The sequence below is a fragment of the Remersonia thermophila genome, chromosome 7 (genome assembly GCF_042764415.1).
Source record: "Remersonia thermophila strain ATCC 22073 chromosome 7, whole genome shotgun sequence".
In the NCBI taxonomy this organism is placed as follows: domain Eukaryota; kingdom Fungi; phylum Ascomycota; class Sordariomycetes; order Sordariales; family Chaetomiaceae; genus Remersonia; species Remersonia thermophila.
In genome coordinates, this window is record NC_092223.1 from 1,206,671 (window position 1) to 1,224,732 (window position 18,062).

General features: G+C 61.3%; 6 protein-coding genes across 6 annotated transcripts; 3 read left to right on the forward strand and 3 right to left on the reverse strand.

Moving 5' to 3' along the window:
* Positions 1–246: 246 nt before the first annotated feature.
* VTJ83DRAFT_7302 (uncharacterized protein) lies at positions 247–1,552 on the reverse strand (the record flags this gene model as incomplete). The annotated part of the gene is made up of 2 exons (XM_071014110.1): positions 247–284; positions 352–1,552. The coding sequence occupies 2 exons, from the start codon at positions 1,550–1,552 to the stop codon at positions 247–249; spliced, it is 1,239 nt and encodes a 412-aa protein (XP_070863519.1).
* Positions 1,553–2,394: 842 nt separating this feature from the next.
* On the forward strand, positions 2,395–4,966 carry VTJ83DRAFT_7303 (uncharacterized protein; the record flags this gene model as incomplete). Its single annotated transcript, XM_071014111.1, has 3 exons — positions 2,395–3,190; positions 3,293–4,784; positions 4,858–4,966. 3 exons carry the CDS (start codon positions 2,395–2,397, stop codon positions 4,964–4,966), a joined length of 2,397 nt encoding a protein of 798 aa, XP_070863520.1.
* A 1,622-nt stretch (positions 4,967–6,588) lies between these two features.
* VTJ83DRAFT_7304 (uncharacterized protein) lies at positions 6,589–9,462 on the forward strand (the record flags this gene model as incomplete). The annotated part of the gene is made up of 6 exons (XM_071014112.1): positions 6,589–7,088; positions 7,315–7,814; positions 7,874–8,399; positions 8,816–8,852; positions 9,014–9,083; positions 9,299–9,462. 6 exons carry the CDS (start codon positions 6,589–6,591, stop codon positions 9,460–9,462), a joined length of 1,797 nt encoding a protein of 598 aa, XP_070863521.1.
* Positions 9,463–12,913: 3,451 nt separating this feature from the next.
* Positions 12,914–15,196, forward strand: VTJ83DRAFT_7305 (uncharacterized protein; the record flags this gene model as incomplete). The annotated part of the gene is made up of 3 exons (XM_071014113.1): positions 12,914–13,169; positions 13,322–15,093; positions 15,152–15,196. The coding sequence occupies 3 exons, from the start codon at positions 12,914–12,916 to the stop codon at positions 15,194–15,196; spliced, it is 2,073 nt and encodes a 690-aa protein (XP_070863522.1).
* A 422-nt stretch (positions 15,197–15,618) lies between these two features.
* Positions 15,619–16,359, reverse strand: VTJ83DRAFT_7306 (uncharacterized protein; the record flags this gene model as incomplete). Its single annotated transcript, XM_071014114.1, has 1 exon — positions 15,619–16,359. The coding sequence occupies one exon, from the start codon at positions 16,357–16,359 to the stop codon at positions 15,619–15,621; it is 741 nt and encodes a 246-aa protein (XP_070863523.1).
* Positions 16,360–17,155: 796 nt separating this feature from the next.
* Positions 17,156–17,857, reverse strand: VTJ83DRAFT_7307 (uncharacterized protein; the record flags this gene model as incomplete). The annotated part of the gene is made up of 1 exon (XM_071014115.1): positions 17,156–17,857. One exon carries the CDS (start codon positions 17,855–17,857, stop codon positions 17,156–17,158), a length of 702 nt encoding a protein of 233 aa, XP_070863524.1.
* Positions 17,858–18,062: the final 205 nt, after the last annotated feature.

An 18,062-nucleotide genomic window follows, 5' to 3' on the forward strand; every position in this document is an offset into this window, starting at 1 on the left:
CAACTAACACCAGGAACAAAAAAAAAAAAAAAACAGACAGGTATCAGGTAGGTTTAGATACATAAAAAAACCTCCCCCGTTGTAATGCCATGTCCCATCTTCTCTCTCATCGCCATGCGCCTCGCCATCAACGCCATGCCTGTCATGATGCAAACCTTGGGTCGGCCTCGACCTCGACCTTAAGAGGTGACCTTCAAGCAAGCTCCTCCTAGAACACACCAACGAAAAAACACCAGGATCGGTCGCTCAATACTCCAGCACCTTCTTTATGTTGTCATAAATTCCTAACGTCTGTCAGCGCCCACTCACAAACAAACACAGAAAAAAACCACAAGCTCCGGAACCACGTACTGGCAACGTCAGGCAGGTTGAACGCCTCGTACATCAACGGCGTGTGGATGCTGAACCCGGCGACGCGGGCGACGGGGGCTTCCAGGCGGAGGAACGTCTCGGGATCTTCTTGGATCGCAGCAGCGACCTCGGCGCCAACGCCGGCGTTAACCATGGCCTCGTGCACCACCAAGCAGCGCCCCGTCTTGCGCACGCTGCGGAACACCGTCTCCCTGTCCCACGGGTAGATGGTGCGCAGGTCGATGAGCTCGACCGACACCCCGAGGTCCTTCTCGGCCTGCCGCAGCGCCGCCTCGCACTTGTACAGCGGCTGGCCGTACGACACCACCGTCACGTCGCTGCCCTCCTTGAGCACCTCGGCCTTGGACAGGGGCAGCGCGTAGGCGCCCGTGGGCACCTGCTCGACCGCGGCGCGGTACAGGATCTTGGGCTCCAGGATGACGCAGGGGTCGTTGCTGCGGATCGCCGCCAGCAGCAGGCCCTTGGCCTGCAGCGGCGACCTCGGCATGATGACCCGCAGGCCCGGGATGTGCGTAAACAGCGCCTCGGGCGACTGCGAATGGTACAGCGCCCCGTGCCCCACCCCGCCGCAAGGCATGCGCACCGTCAGCCCGCCGGCGCTGCGCCCGCACGCCCCGTCGCGGTACCGGAACTTGGCCGCCTCGTTGACCAGCTGGTCGAACGCCGGATACACGTAGTCGGCGAACTGGATCTCGGCCACGGGGCGCATCCCCTGGGCGGCGGCGCCGATGGCGAAGCCCAAGATGCCCTGCTCCGTGAGCGGGGTGTTGAAGACGCGGTCGCCGCCGTAGGTTTCGGCGAGCTTGCCCGTGCAGCGGAAGACGCCGCCAAAGGCCACGTCCTCGCCAAAGACCAGGACGGACTCGTCTTCGGCGAGCGCGATGGAGAGGGCGTCGTTGACGGCTTGGAAGAGGTTCATGCGCTTGGTGGTGCCATTGCGTACTTCGGGGGGCAGCTCAGGGTTGCCCAGCGCTGCGTGGGGGGAGTGGGCCAGGAGCGGTGTTGTTGAGTAGTCGGTCGGGAGGTTGAGCTTTGCGTTGGGAGGATGGGTCGAGTAGCTGCGGCGGTGAGCTGGGGAGAGGGCGGGGATGGAGGAGGAAGCAGCGCGGAGCAGCCGCCGTGATGCTCCTCTCGGGGCCAATGCCTTGGAGAACGCGCGGAGGGATGAAGGACTCGTCATGGCTGCCAAAGGTGAAGTCGCCGCGGTCCTCTCCTCAGGCCAAGCAGACAGGTATTGACCAGGAAAAAAAAAAAGAAAACAACGACCGCACAAACAATCGAGCGAGCGTTTCGACAAAGAAAACAAGGCGGAGATGAAGTTCGGGCCAGGCCAGCGTTGCGCCGAGATGCTGGTGGCATCGGCTTGCAGCGGCTTTGTTGGGCCCCGGGCACGGAGCTTGCCAAGCATATCTACTCGGTGTAGCTCCAGGCCCAGCCCCGGGGGGGGGGGGGGGTGGGGGGTTGGTCTTGTGACATGGAGGACCCTGAAGCAACATCTGGGGATTGGAACCGGGGTAGATGGGGGAGTTCTGCAAGACGCAGACAATGACTTTGGCATGCATGATTCGTTTGAATATACATACACAGTAAGATGCCTATTCGAGGCCCTGATACGGTGCAACACCACCACCTCAACTGTTCCCGTCCGCTGGATGGTGCCGGCCCCTGAACGATGACGTCTTTCCAGTTCGGTTCGGGGCTTGGCGTCCCTCAAGCCACGTGGGATCGAGCTGTTGCTCGGCAACACCGCCAACTCTTTACTTTTCGGCAACTTGAGACACAGCCAAGCCGAAGAAGCGGCGCGGCAGTTCAAAGACGATGTGTGTGCAGTGTATGCAGATGTCAATCGGTCAATCTCCAAAACATCCATGTCCTCCATCTCCAACCACAGATCGATCGTTTGGCTGTTATCTTCGATTATTCACACACTTGTCCCAAAATATGCATTCCTAACCCAACTCTTGCCTGACACAACCCGCCAAGCCACAATCTCACATTCCCGAAGACCCCAGGGACATCACCATGCCCCGCTCACCCTCAGCAACGCGCCAACGCTCTCACTCCCGCTCGCACTCCCGCTCCCACTCTCAAGCCCGTCACAACTACAGCCGCGACCGTGACCGTGACCGATCCCGCCCGCCACCCTCCGGAGACCGCGACAGACGATACCGCCACACCTCCGTCCCGGCTCGCGACCCCGATTCCTCTTCCTCTTCCTCTTCCTCCTCCTCCTCCGACGATGACGATAACGAAGACGGCGCTGAAGCCTACCGCCGACAGCGCCAAAGGCAGCGGGAGCGGCAGCGCCGTCCCAGCACCACCGAGCCGGGCGCCCCGCTCTCCGCGGCGGCGTTGGCAAGGCTGAACCAGGCGAACACCGCGGCGGCGAGGAGAGGGCAGCGGGATAGGACGAGGGAGAGGACACGAGAGCGCGAACGGGAACGGACGCGAGAGCGGGAGCGCGAGGCGGCCGAGAGGGAGCGGGAGGCCAGGCGGGAGAGGAGGCGGAGAGCCGAGAGGATCGATGCGGGTGCGTACGAGGTGGTGGATGCGTCGCCGACGAGGTTGGCGCGGGCGCAGGGCAGGGAGATGCCGAGACGGAGGGTGGTGAGCGGGCCGGCTCTGGAGGAAGGGTATGCGTATGGAGGTTCGGGAGGAGGAGGAGGAGGAGGAGGAGGAGGAGGGGGGGGCGGAGTGCGAACGGGGTTGCGAGGCGGGTGGAGGGGGAGCGATCCCCCCAATAGCGTGACGAGGGAGAAGAGCGAAGGGACGTGGAGTGGCGGAAAGGTGCCGTGGTATAAGCAGAAAAAGAAGCTGCGTATGTGGTCTTCCCCCCTTTTCTTTGCTTTTCTTTTCTTTTTTTTTTTTTTTTTGTTGGGGCTCCGTTCAAGGAGGGGTTGGGTGGTGCTAACGGCAGCAGGCATCATGATCGTCGCGTGCAGCGTGCTGGCCATCATCGTCATCATCGTCGGCGCCGTGACGATACCGAAGGCTAGGGAGCAGCAAAACGGCGGTGGAAGCAGCGGCAACAGCAACAGCAACAGCAAAAACAACCTGGAGGGGTTGTCGCCGGACAGCGTGCCCAAGGGCGCACCATCGTGGCTGAATCCTTTCGTCTGGAAGGACACGGCCGACTTCAACCTCACCTACACGGACGAAACGGTGGGCGACCTGCCTGTCATGGGCCTTTTCACGGATTGGGACGACTCGGCGCAGGCCAACGACCACGTTCCGCCGCTCAACAAGCCGTGGGGCGATTACATGCAGCGGCCGGCCCGCGGCGTCAACGTGGGCGGGTGGCTGTCGGTGGAGCCCTTCATCACGCCGTCGCTGTTCAACTACGATTCCCGCCTGGGCATCATCGACGAGTACACCTTGTGCCGGCACTTGGCGGCGCGGTGTGCCGAAGTGCTCGAGAAGCACTACGCCACGTTTGTTACCGAGCAAACGTTCCGCGAGATCCGCGACGCCGGCCTCGACCACGTGCGCATCCCCTTCCCCTACTGGGCCGTGCAGACCTACGACGGCGATCCGTACCTGTTCCGCACCGCCTGGCGCTACCTGTTGCGCGGCATCGAGTGGTGCCGCCGCTACGGCCTGCGCGTCAACCTTGACCTGCACGCCCTCCCGGGCAGCCAGAACGGCTGGAACCACAGCGGACGGCTGGGCGAGATCGGCTGGCTCAACGGCACCGACGGCGAGCTGAACCGCCAACGCTCCCTGGAAATCCACGACCGGCTGTCCAAGTTTTTCGCGCAGCCGCGCTACCGCAACGTCATCAGCCACTACGGCCTGGCCAACGAGCCGCGCATGACGTACCTCAACGAGGCCGACGTGCTTCGGTGGACCTCGGAGGCCCACGAGCTCGTGCGGCGCAACGGCGTGCGCGACGCCGTGGTCGTCTTTGGCGACGGCTTCCGCGGGCTCGACAACTGGCAGGGGGACCTGACCCATCTCGCCGGCGCCGCGCTCGACGTGCACCAGTACGTCATCTTCAACGCCGATCTGATCGTGCTCAACCGCACCGCCAAGGTGCGCTACGTGTGCGAGGACTGGACGGCGCAGACGCTCCAGAGCCTCGACCCGGCCACGGGCTTCGGCCCGACGATGGTCGCCGAGTGGTCCCAGGCCGACTCGGACTGCGCCAAGCACCTGACCAACGTGGGCTGGGGCAACCGCTGGACGGGCACCTACGTCATGAAGAGCCCCGGGGAGCACAGCAGCAGCAGCGAGGTGACGACGCCGCGCTGCCCGAAGCAGGATCGTTCGTGTAGCTGCAACGGGCCCAACGCGCCGCCGAGCCGGTGGAGCGGCGAGTACAAGCAGTTCTTGAGAATGTTTGCCGAGGCGCAGATGTCGAGCTTTGAGAAGGGCTGGGGGTGGTTTTACTGGGTGTGGGACACCGAGGATGCGTACGTTCTCCTTGGTCTGTGTCTTTGTCTTTGCTTTGTTGACGTCGCTAACCATCCAACCAATCCTCGACAGACCGCAATGGAGCTACAAAAAGGGGCTTGCGGCCGGCGTCTTGCCCCCCAAGCCGTGGGAGCGAAGCTTTGACTGCGATTTGTCCAAGATCCCCAACTTCTCGGAGTGAGCGAATGCTCGCTGTTTCTGGGCGGCGTTTTTTTTTTTTTTTCGTGGTGTGATTTCGATTGATTCATGGTTTCCTTGAGACTTTCCTACTTACATCAGGATCACTTGCAATAGAGGGAGGGCGGGGAGGAAAGGGGGGAGGGGGCGGTATTCTTGACATCTTGGCCCAAAAGGCGGAATGATTTCCAGGAGCAAGGTTCCTTACGTTCAGAATGCTTGTAGATATGCCACGTTGGATTATAAATCAATGCCGACAAGGGTTCAGAGGGATCTAAGGTTCTGGTTATCCCGTTTCGTTCTCAGTACTCCGAACCTGCGTGTAACCATCGTCATCGCGTTTTCGGTCCATACATTCCCCTTCGTCGTCTTTTCGTGATTCGATCTGGAATTGTATGTACAATGGCGCCTTGGAAGGTCAAAAAGCCGCCCTCCCTAAGAGCAACAAGCCCTTCGCATCCTACTCGGAGTTTTACTCTCTTAACCCCGAACCGCCCAAGGTGGACAGTTGCGAGAAGACAACCCTCGTTATTTCGTACTGGATGCACAGCATGGATTGAGGCGAATCCTTTCTACACTACTATTATAGTATACGTACATACACCGTACATTCTGCAGCCCCAAGCCCACGACCCCTGCGGTGTTACATCCCATGTACCCACACGCTCACGCCCCCTTGTTTCTTTTTCCCCGTAAAACTATCGCACCAGCAGTGTCAACAGCGGTTAGGCACGGATAACCACCGCCCTGGTGTTTGGGAGAGGCGGTCATGGACTTGGGGTTGGCCCAACGCTAGACCGGCCGTTTTGTCATCCACGCTGCTGCGGAAGCGTTTGTTGGGTTAGCGGATACGACGCAACGCGGGAAAAGCCTTTTCCCCGCTGCAACCCGGTGTCTGCCCGCGGCGCATGCTGGTTCGCTCGGGTTGGTTCGAGGTCTCCCCCTCGGTGTTCCCTGCACTCGGAGCCCTTCCAGAATCATGACACATCAGATGAAGATGCAGCGGAACGTCGGTTCACGGTTGACGTCAACTCCGGTGAAGAATTCCCAGCCAGCGCCTGCACAATGAACCCGGCTAGCGCAAGGTCGGTCTCGCTCGCTCGCCTGTTGGAGTCTGATGCCGTGGACCAGGTGGGCTAGCTCGCCATGCGCCGGGTAGCATTGCCGGCTCCACGGTGCATGGCTCGGCCGAGAAGGGCCCCGCCACGAAGGGTTGGATTTGTGAAGGATTGGAAATGGGGAGCGGGCCTCGAGCCTGGATCCGAACTCCATCTGGACCAGGTTCGATGATAGAAAACCAGGGTGGGCAGGGCGGTCTATAAACAACGTCATGGCCTCCTCGTTCTGGAGGCGTCGGCAAGACCTCCCAAGGCGTATTCGAAGCGATCGTTGGAGATCGTCGTCCACCGTGTGTTTGAGTATCATGCTGTAACCCCGAGGACTGCCATCCGGTGCGAAACGAAGGATTGGACGCGAACAGGTGCGCACCAGCAGACTTCCAAGCCGGGCTCTCGATGTCGCCACTGCTGCGGCCTGGCGATATTCCCAGATTGCAGCACGGCCAGGTCAAGCATTGCATTGCCGACCAGCAACAGGACAAGTGACAACGACGAGCGCCACAAGACCATGGACGAGAAATCTCCCTCCCAGGGGCCCGAGCCCGCCCCGGACCACGACACCTCCGACCTCGAAACGGTCATCGCCCAGGACCAATCCAGCATCGCTCCTCCATCCAAGCTCAGCTCGGAGGCCGGGACCGCCGAGGCCGACCGGGAGGCAGAAAAGCGGCGCGGAGAAGACAGGCCAGACCGGCATCCCCTCCACCCCATCCCCTCGTCCCGCATCCCCTCGCCCGACCTCACCCCGCTCCGCGGCGAGCGCACCACCAACGGCTGGGGCGTCGACGACGACGTCGAGTCGCAAACGTCGGGCCGCAGCATCATTGCGCCGTACAACCACCCCGCGGCGGAACAAGCGGCAGAGGGGGCCCAGCGTGGCGAGGCCGAGCAGGATCCGTTCGAGGTCGGCTGGGACGGGGGTGACGCGGACCCCATGTGCCCGCGCAGCTTTCCGCTGTGGAAGAAGTGGATGATTGTGTTTATTACGAGCGTCGGGTCCTTTTGCGTGTGAGTTATCCTTCTTCCTATTTTCTCCCGGTGGGGGGTGTTTGTCAGCACAAGCAAGCGCGTGGTGTTTGAATAGGGGGCTTCGGCCATGGACTGGGCGGTGGTTGGAGACGAGAAGGAGGAGACCGGGATGCGGGACTGGGAGGAATGGTGTTTGATGTTGAAAGAAGGAAAGAAAAAGAAAAAAGGGGGTTGTAAACACCCAGAACCTGCTAACCCACTCCAGCACCAACGCTTCGGCCTCGTACACGGCAACGTATGCGCAGATGAACTCCGAGTTCGCCTCGACACGACTAGCCGCCACGCTCGGCCTATCCACCTTCGTGCTGGGCATCGCTTTAGGGCCCTTCTGGTCGCCGCTGGCCGAGTTTTACGGGCGGCGGCCCATCTACCTGTGCTCCTTCGCGGGCTTCCTCATCTGGCTGATCCCGTCGGCGGTGGCACGCAACATCGAGACCATGATCGTGGCGCGCTTCTTTCAGGGCGTCTCGGGCAGCGCGTTCCTGTCGATTTCGGGCGGGACCGTCGGCGACATGTTCACGCGCGACACCATGCTCGCGCCCATGGCCATCTTTGCGCTGGCGCCGTTCGTCGGGCCGGCCACGGGCCCGCTGGTTGGAGGGCTGATTAACATGTACACGGACTGGCGCTGGACGCATTACGTCTTGCTGATCTGGTCCGGGGCTCTGCTGGTGAGCGTTGCGCTGTTCGTGCCGGAGACGTACCGTAAGCTTGCCTGGGCCGTCATGATGGCCTGATCCCACAAAGGCTGACGCGCTTGCCAGACCCTGTCCTCCTCAAACGCAAGGCCCAGCGCCTCCGAAAAACCACCGGCGACGACCGCTGGCGTGCCCCCATCGAAAAGACCACGCGCTCCGTGGCCCATACGGTGGCCTACTCCCTCCTGCGCCCCTTCCAGATCCTCGCTCTCGAGCCCATGGCGCTGATCCTCAACATCTACACGGCCGTCCTGCTCGGGCTGCTGTACCTCTTCTTTGGCGCGTTCCCGCTCATCTTCCGCACCAATTACGACTTCAACCTGTGGCAGATCGGTCTGACCTTCATGGGCCTGCTGGTGGCCATGGTATTGGCCTGCCTGAGCACCCCCTTTTGGACGGGCGTGCGACACCGCCTCGTCGAGCGGCGTCAGCAAAAGACCGGCGTGCTCCGCGAAGAGCCCGAGGACCAGCTGCCTCCCGTCATTTTCAGCGCGCCGCTTATTACGGGAGGGTTGTTTTGGTTTGGATTTGCCTCGACGCCGCGGGTGCACTGGATAGTGTCTATTCTTGGATCTGGCGTGTTTGGCCTTGGGTGAGTCCCTTCTTCGACGAGCCATCATGATCCGAAACCTGTCTTGAAGCCTCCCACAAGTTGTGGACGACGCTAGGACTTGATCAGATCGGTTGCCCCTTTTCCCCCTCCAGTTCAGTCATCCGTCCATCTTTGACGGACCAGCCCTAAAGCCAACATCAACACGTTTGGTAACAAACCACGTCGATCCTGGCCCCCTCTCCTCTCCTCCCCCCCACACGTCACCCACTTCCTGAACATCTTCCCCCACCGAGAATGCCACAGCTGGGGAAACCAGGGGAGGGGAGGGGGGGGGGGGGGTGTCGGCTGTGGGTTGTCATATTGTTGCCTTTTCCGCTTAGTCTTGCATAACCAGAGGCCCTGCCGGCCATCCAGCCTCATGTGGTTACCCGTCGCTAATCGCGGCTCCTTTGCAGGATGGCGCTCGCCTTCACGGGCATCTTTACATTTCTTGTAAGTGTGACCGCTCTTCGGCCTTTCTTGTATGCGAGCAAGGATGTCTGGAACAACCCTGGCGCCACGTTTCGGCACTGAGGCGTTGAATAATGTGCGTTCGCCCAAAGGCGGAAAGCAGATGCTGACTGATGCGGTCTCGTGTCGCTATCGACCTGTAGGTGGACGCATATCCGCGCTACGCAGCGAGCGCCCTGGCGGCCAATGCGCTCATGAGGTGCACCTTTGCAGGTTCGTCTCCTCGTCTTTGTCTCCCTCCCTCTTTCACCCTCCCTCTAGCACAGCTGAGAGCTCGGCCGGCCCCGGCCCCGGCCCCTCTGACCGACTCTTGATGAAGTCACTCCGTCTCACTCTCACTCTCCTACCCTTACCCCCCAACCGGGCGCCGCCCCCCCCCCCCCTCCCCACCTCGGTTGACCCCGCTGACGCTTCGACTTGCGATACAGCCGCGTTTCCCCTCTTTGGCATTCAGATGTATGAGGCTCTGGGGTTTCAATGGGCCACGGCCCTCATGGCCTTTGTGACGCTCGCCATGATGCCGTTTCCCTACCTCTTCTTCCGCTATGGGAAGAGGATACGCGCCAAGAGTCGATTTGCAACGGCAACATAGCAGTCATCATGTTAGGGGGAGGGGGGGAGGAGAACAAGGAAGCAGGGCACAGCGAGTTTGGGGTTGGAAATCCTGGGTTCGAGTAGGTAACACCAGCCTGGTGACCAGGCCAGACATGCCACGGGCTGCAGCGAGGTGGCTGCCGTGATCTGACGTGGGAGCAGCGACACAGCGCCCTGATCCGGTCAGTTGCTAGCCATCGGTGAATGGATGGATGGATGGATGAATGAATGGGTGGATAGACTATGGGAATCGTCTGGACGGCTGCCTTGAGGGATGCTCCGTCATCCCCGTCCACCAGAGACGGCCACAACGCTTGATGTACAAACGAGAGCGGTGAGCAGCTGCCTCGCTCCAGCCTATCACGGCTTGGATCATGGCAGATGTCAGGGAAGGCCCGAAAAGAGGCCAAGCCCTGGTACCTGTTTTGGCCGGGCTTTGTAGGGTCGGGCAACTGCTGAGGCTGCTTCTGGCATGCACCATGGCTCATGCCAGACAGCTTGGTAGCGTGCTGGGAGCCACCGTGGCCTGGGCGACGGCTACCTCATCATAACCTGTTTGAAACGCGGGCTCGAGCACGCGGCAGCGCAAACGCCATGGCGTTTTCATCCGTGGCTAGCTGAAAATGCTGCGTATACTAGTAGATGGACGGAGTCAAAACAGACGTGGGAGTGAGTCATGTTCCTCAGCGATGCTTGGCTCGATCAGCGCCGCACTAACTACTACTTACTAGTTACCTGGGACACTGGATTCAGACAGGAGGGTCGTGGCTGGCGAGGGTGAGACACGACGCCCCGCCTTCGGATGTCTGGCCAAGGCGGGTCGTCCGCCAAAGGCGTACTAATACAGTATGGAGATACTTGCACGGAGTACTAGTACACCGTATGTGTGGAGGACTGTTCCAGCCCGGAGGGGTTGATGAAAAAGGTGGAGCGATGCCGAAACTGACCGAGAAGTTGGGGCCGTCCCCGAGACCAAGTCACATCGTCGAAGGGGATGACGATTCACTAACGCCATCAAAATCCGGAGCCCCCCTTCTCTTGGCCCCTCGCGCAGACCGGCCAGAAAACTCCGTCCGGCATGGTGGTCTTTACTTACACCGGCGTGGCATGAGGCGATCCTTGATTAGGGTTTGGTTTTGGGTTCGGTTGAGGCTGCGGGCCGCGGCAGTCCATCTGCAGATCAGCAGCGAGTCATAAGGCGACAGGTTGCCCGCATGAAGACAGTTGGGGGATTTGAAGCCGATGAATGGTGTGTGTGCCCATGATGGTCCAGCATTAGCCGGCTAGCGTCCGTCGCACTTAGGCACGCCAGGCAGAGAGAACCGTTCCAACGGGACCATGGCCGTCCATTGAATTGCCATTGTCCCTCTGCATATCCGCACATGCCGCGCCGCCTGACGCCATGCAACGACAGACGGGAGGCACCAATGGAGGCCACGGCTACGACGTAGGTGAAGAAGACGTATCCACCGCCAAGATGCAAGAGAGGGCCAGGAGGGAAACCCGAACGAGGGCCGTAACTTACGGTGAGCGAGCCATGGCGATGCAGAATCGAGGACAAGGACGAATCCAACATGTCCGGTGTCTTGCTGGGCGAGGCGCAACGCCGAAAAATGTCGGATCATATGCCCGTTCGGTCCATGGTACCGTACGATACAGCCGGTGCTGGAATGCGCGGTGCTCGGCCCTTACGTATTGCGTAATGACACGGCCCCGCCTCGGCGGCAAGGAACCTGCTCAAGCTCGGCTCATGGCTGGCTTGTGGCCTCCGTCCCACTTTTTTTGACAGGGGTTCAGGCGCAGGTGGGCCTTTGAAAAAGAGAGTCACGGGCAAGTGTGAACCACTCACCCCCCCCCCCCCCCCCAAAATCCAATGGCAAGCATCGACCGACTTCGACGTCTTGCGCAAGAACCGCAACCCCCGACACTGCCTTGATTGCGGCTTCGAACCCGGGACTTGGGATGGATCGGATCAAGACCAGAACCCCTCTCCAGACCGCCTCCCCAATCAGCTGCATAGCGCTGCTTGCTTCTCCACGACGGCCATGCAAACAGTAGCATTAGCAACGCCTGGTCTGGAGCGCCATTAACACAACCAGAGCGAGCGAGCATCTCCCGCGCCACGCCCTGCCCTCTTTGGACTGCGGCTCATTAGAGCCCACCGGCGAATCCACCCCACCACCGAGCGGGAATCTCCCTCTCGACGGATCTTGCGGGGAGGGGAGAAGGCTGACGCGCGCCCCTCCATCATCTGCCCCCTTCTCGGTGATCGACCGGCCCTGGTGCAAGCCTCGAGATCCCATCTCGCATCGACAACGCCCCGACCACGCCCGCGGCGACTGACGAGTGGCGCGGACAAGGAGCCCTGACGAAACGTCACGGCACACGGCCTGACCAAGCCAGCGGCAGCAACGCCGAGGTCGACAACGCGCAAACCCTTCCCTTCCTTGACGAGTCGACAACGGACGACAGGCTTCTCAGCGCACGGGCTACGGAGCAGAGGAACGCCCCCCCCTCCTCGACGCCACGACGCTGCCCCTCTGAACGTCCCGCATCGGCACCAATTGGTTCCTGTCTCAGGCCTGTTGTCTCTGGACACCGGTCAGAAGAAGCCTGTCCCCACTGCGCCATCAAAGCCAAGGGCTTGACGCAAGTGAACGACGCAGACGGCGACCTGCAGCTGGTTGCATTCCCACCGCTCCTGGACTACCAGCGCATAGCGGTTCTTACAATCACACCTCCCTCTCGCCCGCCCTCGTCCCCTATCCGCTGCCGCGTGACTCGAGACGCTCGGCCACCACAGCGCCTTGGACATTTCGCCGTCCATTTGGCCTCGGGCCTGTCTGGCCGGTGGGGTGCCTGTCGTACAGCAACACCATCCGCATATTTCCCCGGACGAATCATCAGCGACCTCAAGGGAACGTCTGGGAATACGAGGCTGCCGTTCGTTGCCCGTGTATCAGACATCGTCAGCTGGGACGGTCGCTGCTCTTTGACCGACGATCAGCTCGTTCGTAACGAGTATCGCGGGAGGCCACAGGTTCCTCAGAAGCAGGCTCAAGTCACAGGGGCGCCACCCAAGGCCGTTGATACGGCCCCCGGCACGATAGGAAACTTCCGCGCCTGTTCCTTTCCGCTGGCGACGCTAAGCTTGACGGTGTGCACCGAACGTTGCCCGCTGGCGCAGTGCACTTGTTCTTGGCTTCTGCGGCTGCTACCGTTCGTTCAGCTTCCCAGACCGGAGCCCGCCAGCGAGACCAGCACGCAACGCGAATCACTTGCCGTCCTGGTACCACCGCTGTGATTATTGCTGCAGCACAGTCTCAGAGTCTACCCTCTGCCATTCGCCCCTTTCGGCCCCCCCCTCTCAAGGCTAGCAGCAGAGCTGAGTTGGGATCCCTTGAGCCTGCCTCCAGTCTTCGGGCAGTGTATAAAAAGCCCCGGGCATCATGCCGGAACAAGACAGCGGGCAGATCGACCCGCAGGCCTCGGGTGTCATGTCCGACAGTGACAACGAATACGGCGACACAGACCAACGCATCAAGGACGAGAACGACAAGATGGCCGATCAAACCGCCGCCTCGGAAGCCGCTGATGCCAGTAGTGGGGTCAAGAAGAAGTACGACCCCAAAGACCCCTTGCGTCCCAGGAGGAAAAAGGCCCGCCGCGCCTGCTTTGCCTGCCAGAGAGCTCATCTCACATGCGGTAAGCTCCACCAACGTCTCATAACTCTGCTTGGCCATGGCCTCCAGCGGCCCTTTGTGAGAGACCAAAGCTCTTGGTCGCTTGTTTCAAGATGTTGCGGCGCGAGCCTTTGCCGGCGGAGACAAGACACCCATGTTGCTGACGCCCTCTAGGTGACGAGCGACCATGTCAGCGATGCATCAAACGCGGGCTCATGGAAACGTGTCAGGACGGCGTCCGAAAGAAGGCCAAGTACCTCCACGATGCGCCTCCCGAGGCCCTGCGGCCGGTCCTGGGACCCAACTACAATCCAACCCCGGCACCGGCAAGCCAAGATGGCCACCGGAACTCGAGCGTCTCGGCCTCGGAGGCATCTTCCACGGCAGGCACCTTTTTCTCTCAGTCGACGGCCACCCAGTTCCCGCTTTTCTCGGCCGCCCAGACGCCGATCGGGAGCATGGCCGAAAATCTGCCCTTTGGGAACCAGCAGTCACCCGTGTCTCCGTCGTTCCAGACCTCCAACAACCCGCCCATCAGCGGCTTGACGGTGCCGCACGTGTCGAGCCCCATTGCCACCTTTGGCAGCCTCCCGTTTGACCCGAGCGATCCAAACCTCTTCAACTTCAACATTGAGGGGCTGAACTTCGGCAGCCAGTACGGCGCCATGGAGTTCGGCATGCTAGGGCACATGTCGTCGGGGGCCGCCGAGACGCCGCCGCAGGATGCGGCCATGGGACGGTCGGCGAGCGGCAGCATAGGCTTTGGGGCCGGTGTCTTTAACGGCGTCAACCCATACGATGGCAACATGCTCGACGGATTCCTGGGCCTCGACGCCAACCAGAACGGCTTGTATTCTCAGGGGAACCTCCAGCACGGCCTTCCGCACGCGTATGCCATCGCCGCCGGCCCGACCAGCGTCCAGAGCCCGAGCACCGAAAACAACAGCCCCCAGCCGTCAGCGTTGGGCTTTGACAGCTCCCCCACGATGACCACGCACTCGGCAGCGCCTGGGGCGAAGGGGCCGAGCCAGCAGCAGCGGTCTTCGGCGAAGCAATCCAACACGCTGTCCAAGCTTCGCCAGCATGGGATCCTCGGGAAGCGTCAGCGGGACCCGTCGTACATCTACGACACGGTCAAGGAGCCCTTCCGATACGTGGAGAGCTTCCACAAGCTGTTCAACCTCATCCAGGCACGCTTCACAGCAGCGCATGCCTCGCGGATTGCCAAAGCGCTGGCCAGCATCCGCCCGTCCCTGCTGGCGTCGACGAGGCACCTGACGTCGCAGGATCTGGTCTTCATGGAGATCTACTTTCAGCGATCGCTGTTCGAGTACGAAGAATTCATGCAGCAATGTTCGAGCCCCACGCTCGCATGCCGGCGGACCGGAGAGGTGGCGTGCGTGAACAAGGAGTTCACGGCGCTCACGGGGTGGACCAAGGATGTGCTGCTCGGCAAGGCGCCCAACCGCAACGTCAATTTTGGCGGCTCCAGCTCGGCGAACGCCAACAGCAAGGGCCGTCTCAGGAGCCTGAATCCAGACGCCAGCGACCCATCGTCCGACACCCCGCAGCCTGTTTTCCTTGCCGAGCTGCTCGACCATGACAGCGTCGTCGAGTTCTACGAGGATTACTCGCAGCTTGCCTTCAAGGACAGCCGCGGCCACAAGACGCGAAAGTGCCGCCTGCTGAAGTACCGGCCTGCCGACAGCCAGGACTCGGGAAGCGAGAGCAGCGGGTCCAACGAGCCGACAGGACAGCAGCAGCACCATCATCAACAACAACAACAACAAAAAGATGTTCGCAGCAGCATTCTGAGCAACCGCGTCGCCAAAATCGATGGCGAGCATGGCATCTCCAAGCTGGAGCGCGACGGCAAGCTCGAGTGCAGCTACACATGGACCATCAAGCGGGATATGTTTGATATGCCCATGCTGTTTGTCATCAACGTGAGCGAGCCTTTCTTGTCCCAAAACGAGCGAGTGAGCTGACGAGGTTGGATTCTAGTTCCTACCCTGTTACTACCGGAACCAGGATCAGCTGGCCGTGTAAGGGGACGAGATAGACATTATTTTCTTTCCTGGGAACTGGGATATGGGCGTATCGGATGGATTCACATCATCAAGCAAAACCGGAACGAGTGGGGAAACAGGTGTTCGGCATGGGGTTATTTATGGGGTTTGGTTTCATTCAGATACCACTGCGGTATGGACTTTACAGGATTCTGCCAGTTGATAGGTATGCTGGCAGCATTGAACACACATCTGGGTATTCACATTCTTGGTAGGAGTAACGGCAATGAAGGGCCATGGCATCTTGTTGGATGGTTGTGCCTCTTGCGCGGCGTTTTGCGTGCGCGCGCATCTATTTCCTCATGTCTAACCTTTGAAATTACATTCATCAACATCATCATCATCATCAAGTCCTTCCATCTTGTCCTTCCCTCAACGACCCCTCAAACAGACCCCTTCCTCTTACTCCTTCTTTTCTTCCTGCTCGTCCACCAGCTCACTAGGCCGTATCAGCCACTCCCCATCCAGCTCTCCATCCCTCACCACCACCACCGCTTCCTCCTCCTCCTCCTCCGCCTTCTCCCCCTCCTCGCTCCCGCTCTTCCCGTCGCCGTCCCCCCCCTTCGGCAGCCCAACCGCGACATGGACCCCTCGAGGCGCCCAACCCTTCCTCGCAAGGCTCCGCTTCGCAACGTCGCAGTCAAACCAGATATCCGCCACCAGCGCGTCCAGGCTCGAGTAGTCCTTCTCCTCGCGCACGAACCCGAGGACCAGCAGCCGCAGCTCGGCGCCGTAAAAGTCGGACCGGAAGCGGTGCAGGATGTGCACCTCGGCGGAGCGGACCGTGTTCTTGTAGAAGGGGTTGTACCCGATGGACATGACCATGGGGTAGACCCGGAAGCCGTTGGCGGCGCCCTGGCGGGGCCCGGCGGGCTCGGCGGGCTCGGCGGGGAGGGCGGCGGCGTCCGGATGCCCCGCCGGCAGCCGCAGCGCGGCCCAGCCAAAGTAGACGCCCGAGGGCGTGGACGAGATCCAGGGGGTTTGCGCGTCGTCGACGGGGAGGTTGGCCGTCGGGATGCCCAGCTCCTTGGAGCCCCGGCCGAAACCGCTGATGACGCGCCCGGACATGCGGAGAGGGTACGGCGGGGAGGGGCCGGACGGGTCGCCTACGATGCGGGGGCGGTTGGGGGTTGGGGCGGCCATGGTGTGTGAGTGTGTGTGTGAGAGAGAGAGAGAGTGTGTGTGTGTGTTTGCCCTCCTTGTTGAGTTCTCTCTTCGCTCTCTGAGCTTGGGGTGGACCCGGGGGGGAGGGGGGTTGGGTTTGTTGGGTCCGGATCGCGTATGATAAAGAGGTTCTGGTGGTTCAAGGCAGTTGTTGTAAGGTCAATGAGTGAGTGAGTGAGCTCATGTGAGAGAAAAGGAAACCGGAAAAAAAGAGAGTCGAATGAAAGCCTCAGGCACGGAGGGGTCTCGGGGTTGGCATGTGGACAAGAGAAGCCGAAGCGAGGCTGCTCCGGAAGGAAAATGGAGCTTGTTTCGGGCCTGGGGATGGCGGGGTAGTGGGGTTGATCCCCAGGAGACGTGACGGGGGGGGGGGGGGGGGGAGGGACGCGGGCCGTTGGCGATAAGATAAAGCTCGGTCGGGCGACGGACCGAAGATGCACGGCTCCGTGTCCGTTGTGTTGCCTCGGCTTGGGGGCCCGAGTGCTGGGTTTTGTGGAAAGCAATGGAAGAGTGGCGCGGGTTGGAAGCCGGAAGGCGCTTCTTCCAGAGAGCATTATGGAAAGACGAGACGCAAGAAAGACGACGGTTGCAGAAACTCTCAGGCCCCATCAGCGTGGAACAGCGGGAGGGAGGTGTTCCGAGAAGGCGGGTGTATTACACGGCATAATAGCTTCACTTCATTCATCTCCCGGATCCCCTCCGACCAAGAGAAACCACCCGACTGGAAACCATCATCGCCATTTTCTCCGTAGCAACCTCTCTCCCCCCCCACCTTTCAACTCTTCCACTCCGTCCTTCCCAGCCTCACAATGTCATTCTGCTCCAACACCCAATACTTGGCCGGCGCTTTCCCCTCCTCCGCGATCTTCGCCGCGTGCACCGCGGCGCGCGCAATCACCTCGGCCTCCTGGGCAAACTTGTCCTGAAGGCCCTGCCCGAACCACCTGCCGACGCCTCGCGCGATGCCGTTCGCGATCGGGCCGCCCTGGTGCGGCACCTCGCGCTCGCCCAAGATCAGCCCGGGGCGCAGGATGATGGCCGTCTCGAAGCCGAGGTCGCGGACCGTGTCCTCGACGCCCTGCTTCATGCGGCTGTAGGGCGCCAGCGAGCCGAGCAGGCCGCGGGTCCCCGCGCTCGAGACGAAGACGAAGCGCTTGACGCCGGCCTCCTTGGCCGCGCGCGCGAGCTCGACGTTGAGGTCGTGGTCAATCTTCCACTGGTTGGCGATGCCGCCGGCCTGGGCGCGCGTGGTGCCCAGCGAGGAGATGGCCGTTCCCGGCGCGGGTTGGATCGCGGCGAGCTTGGACGCCCACTGGGACGTGTCGGCCTCGACGGTCGCGCGGAGGGTCGGCCCCGTCGACTTGGGCGCGCGCCGCGAGATGGTGTGCACCGCGCTCACCGACGAGTCGGCGAGGAGGGTGGACAAGACGAAGGAGCCGACGAGGCCGGTGCTGCCAATGAGGAGGGTGGAAGTCATGATGGCTTTGAGGTCTGAGCCGATCGAGCGAGGGCTGGGCGAGGTTGGTTCGGCGAAAGTGAGCCAGGGAGAAAAAGAAGGCGGTAGGGGAAAAGCGAAATTAAGTAACTATGGCAGCAGGAAGCTCGCAGTGACGACGTCCAGCCGTAGCCTGACTGATGATTCCAGGCTGACTCGGGGGTGCGTCAGCGAAGGGCGCTCCCAA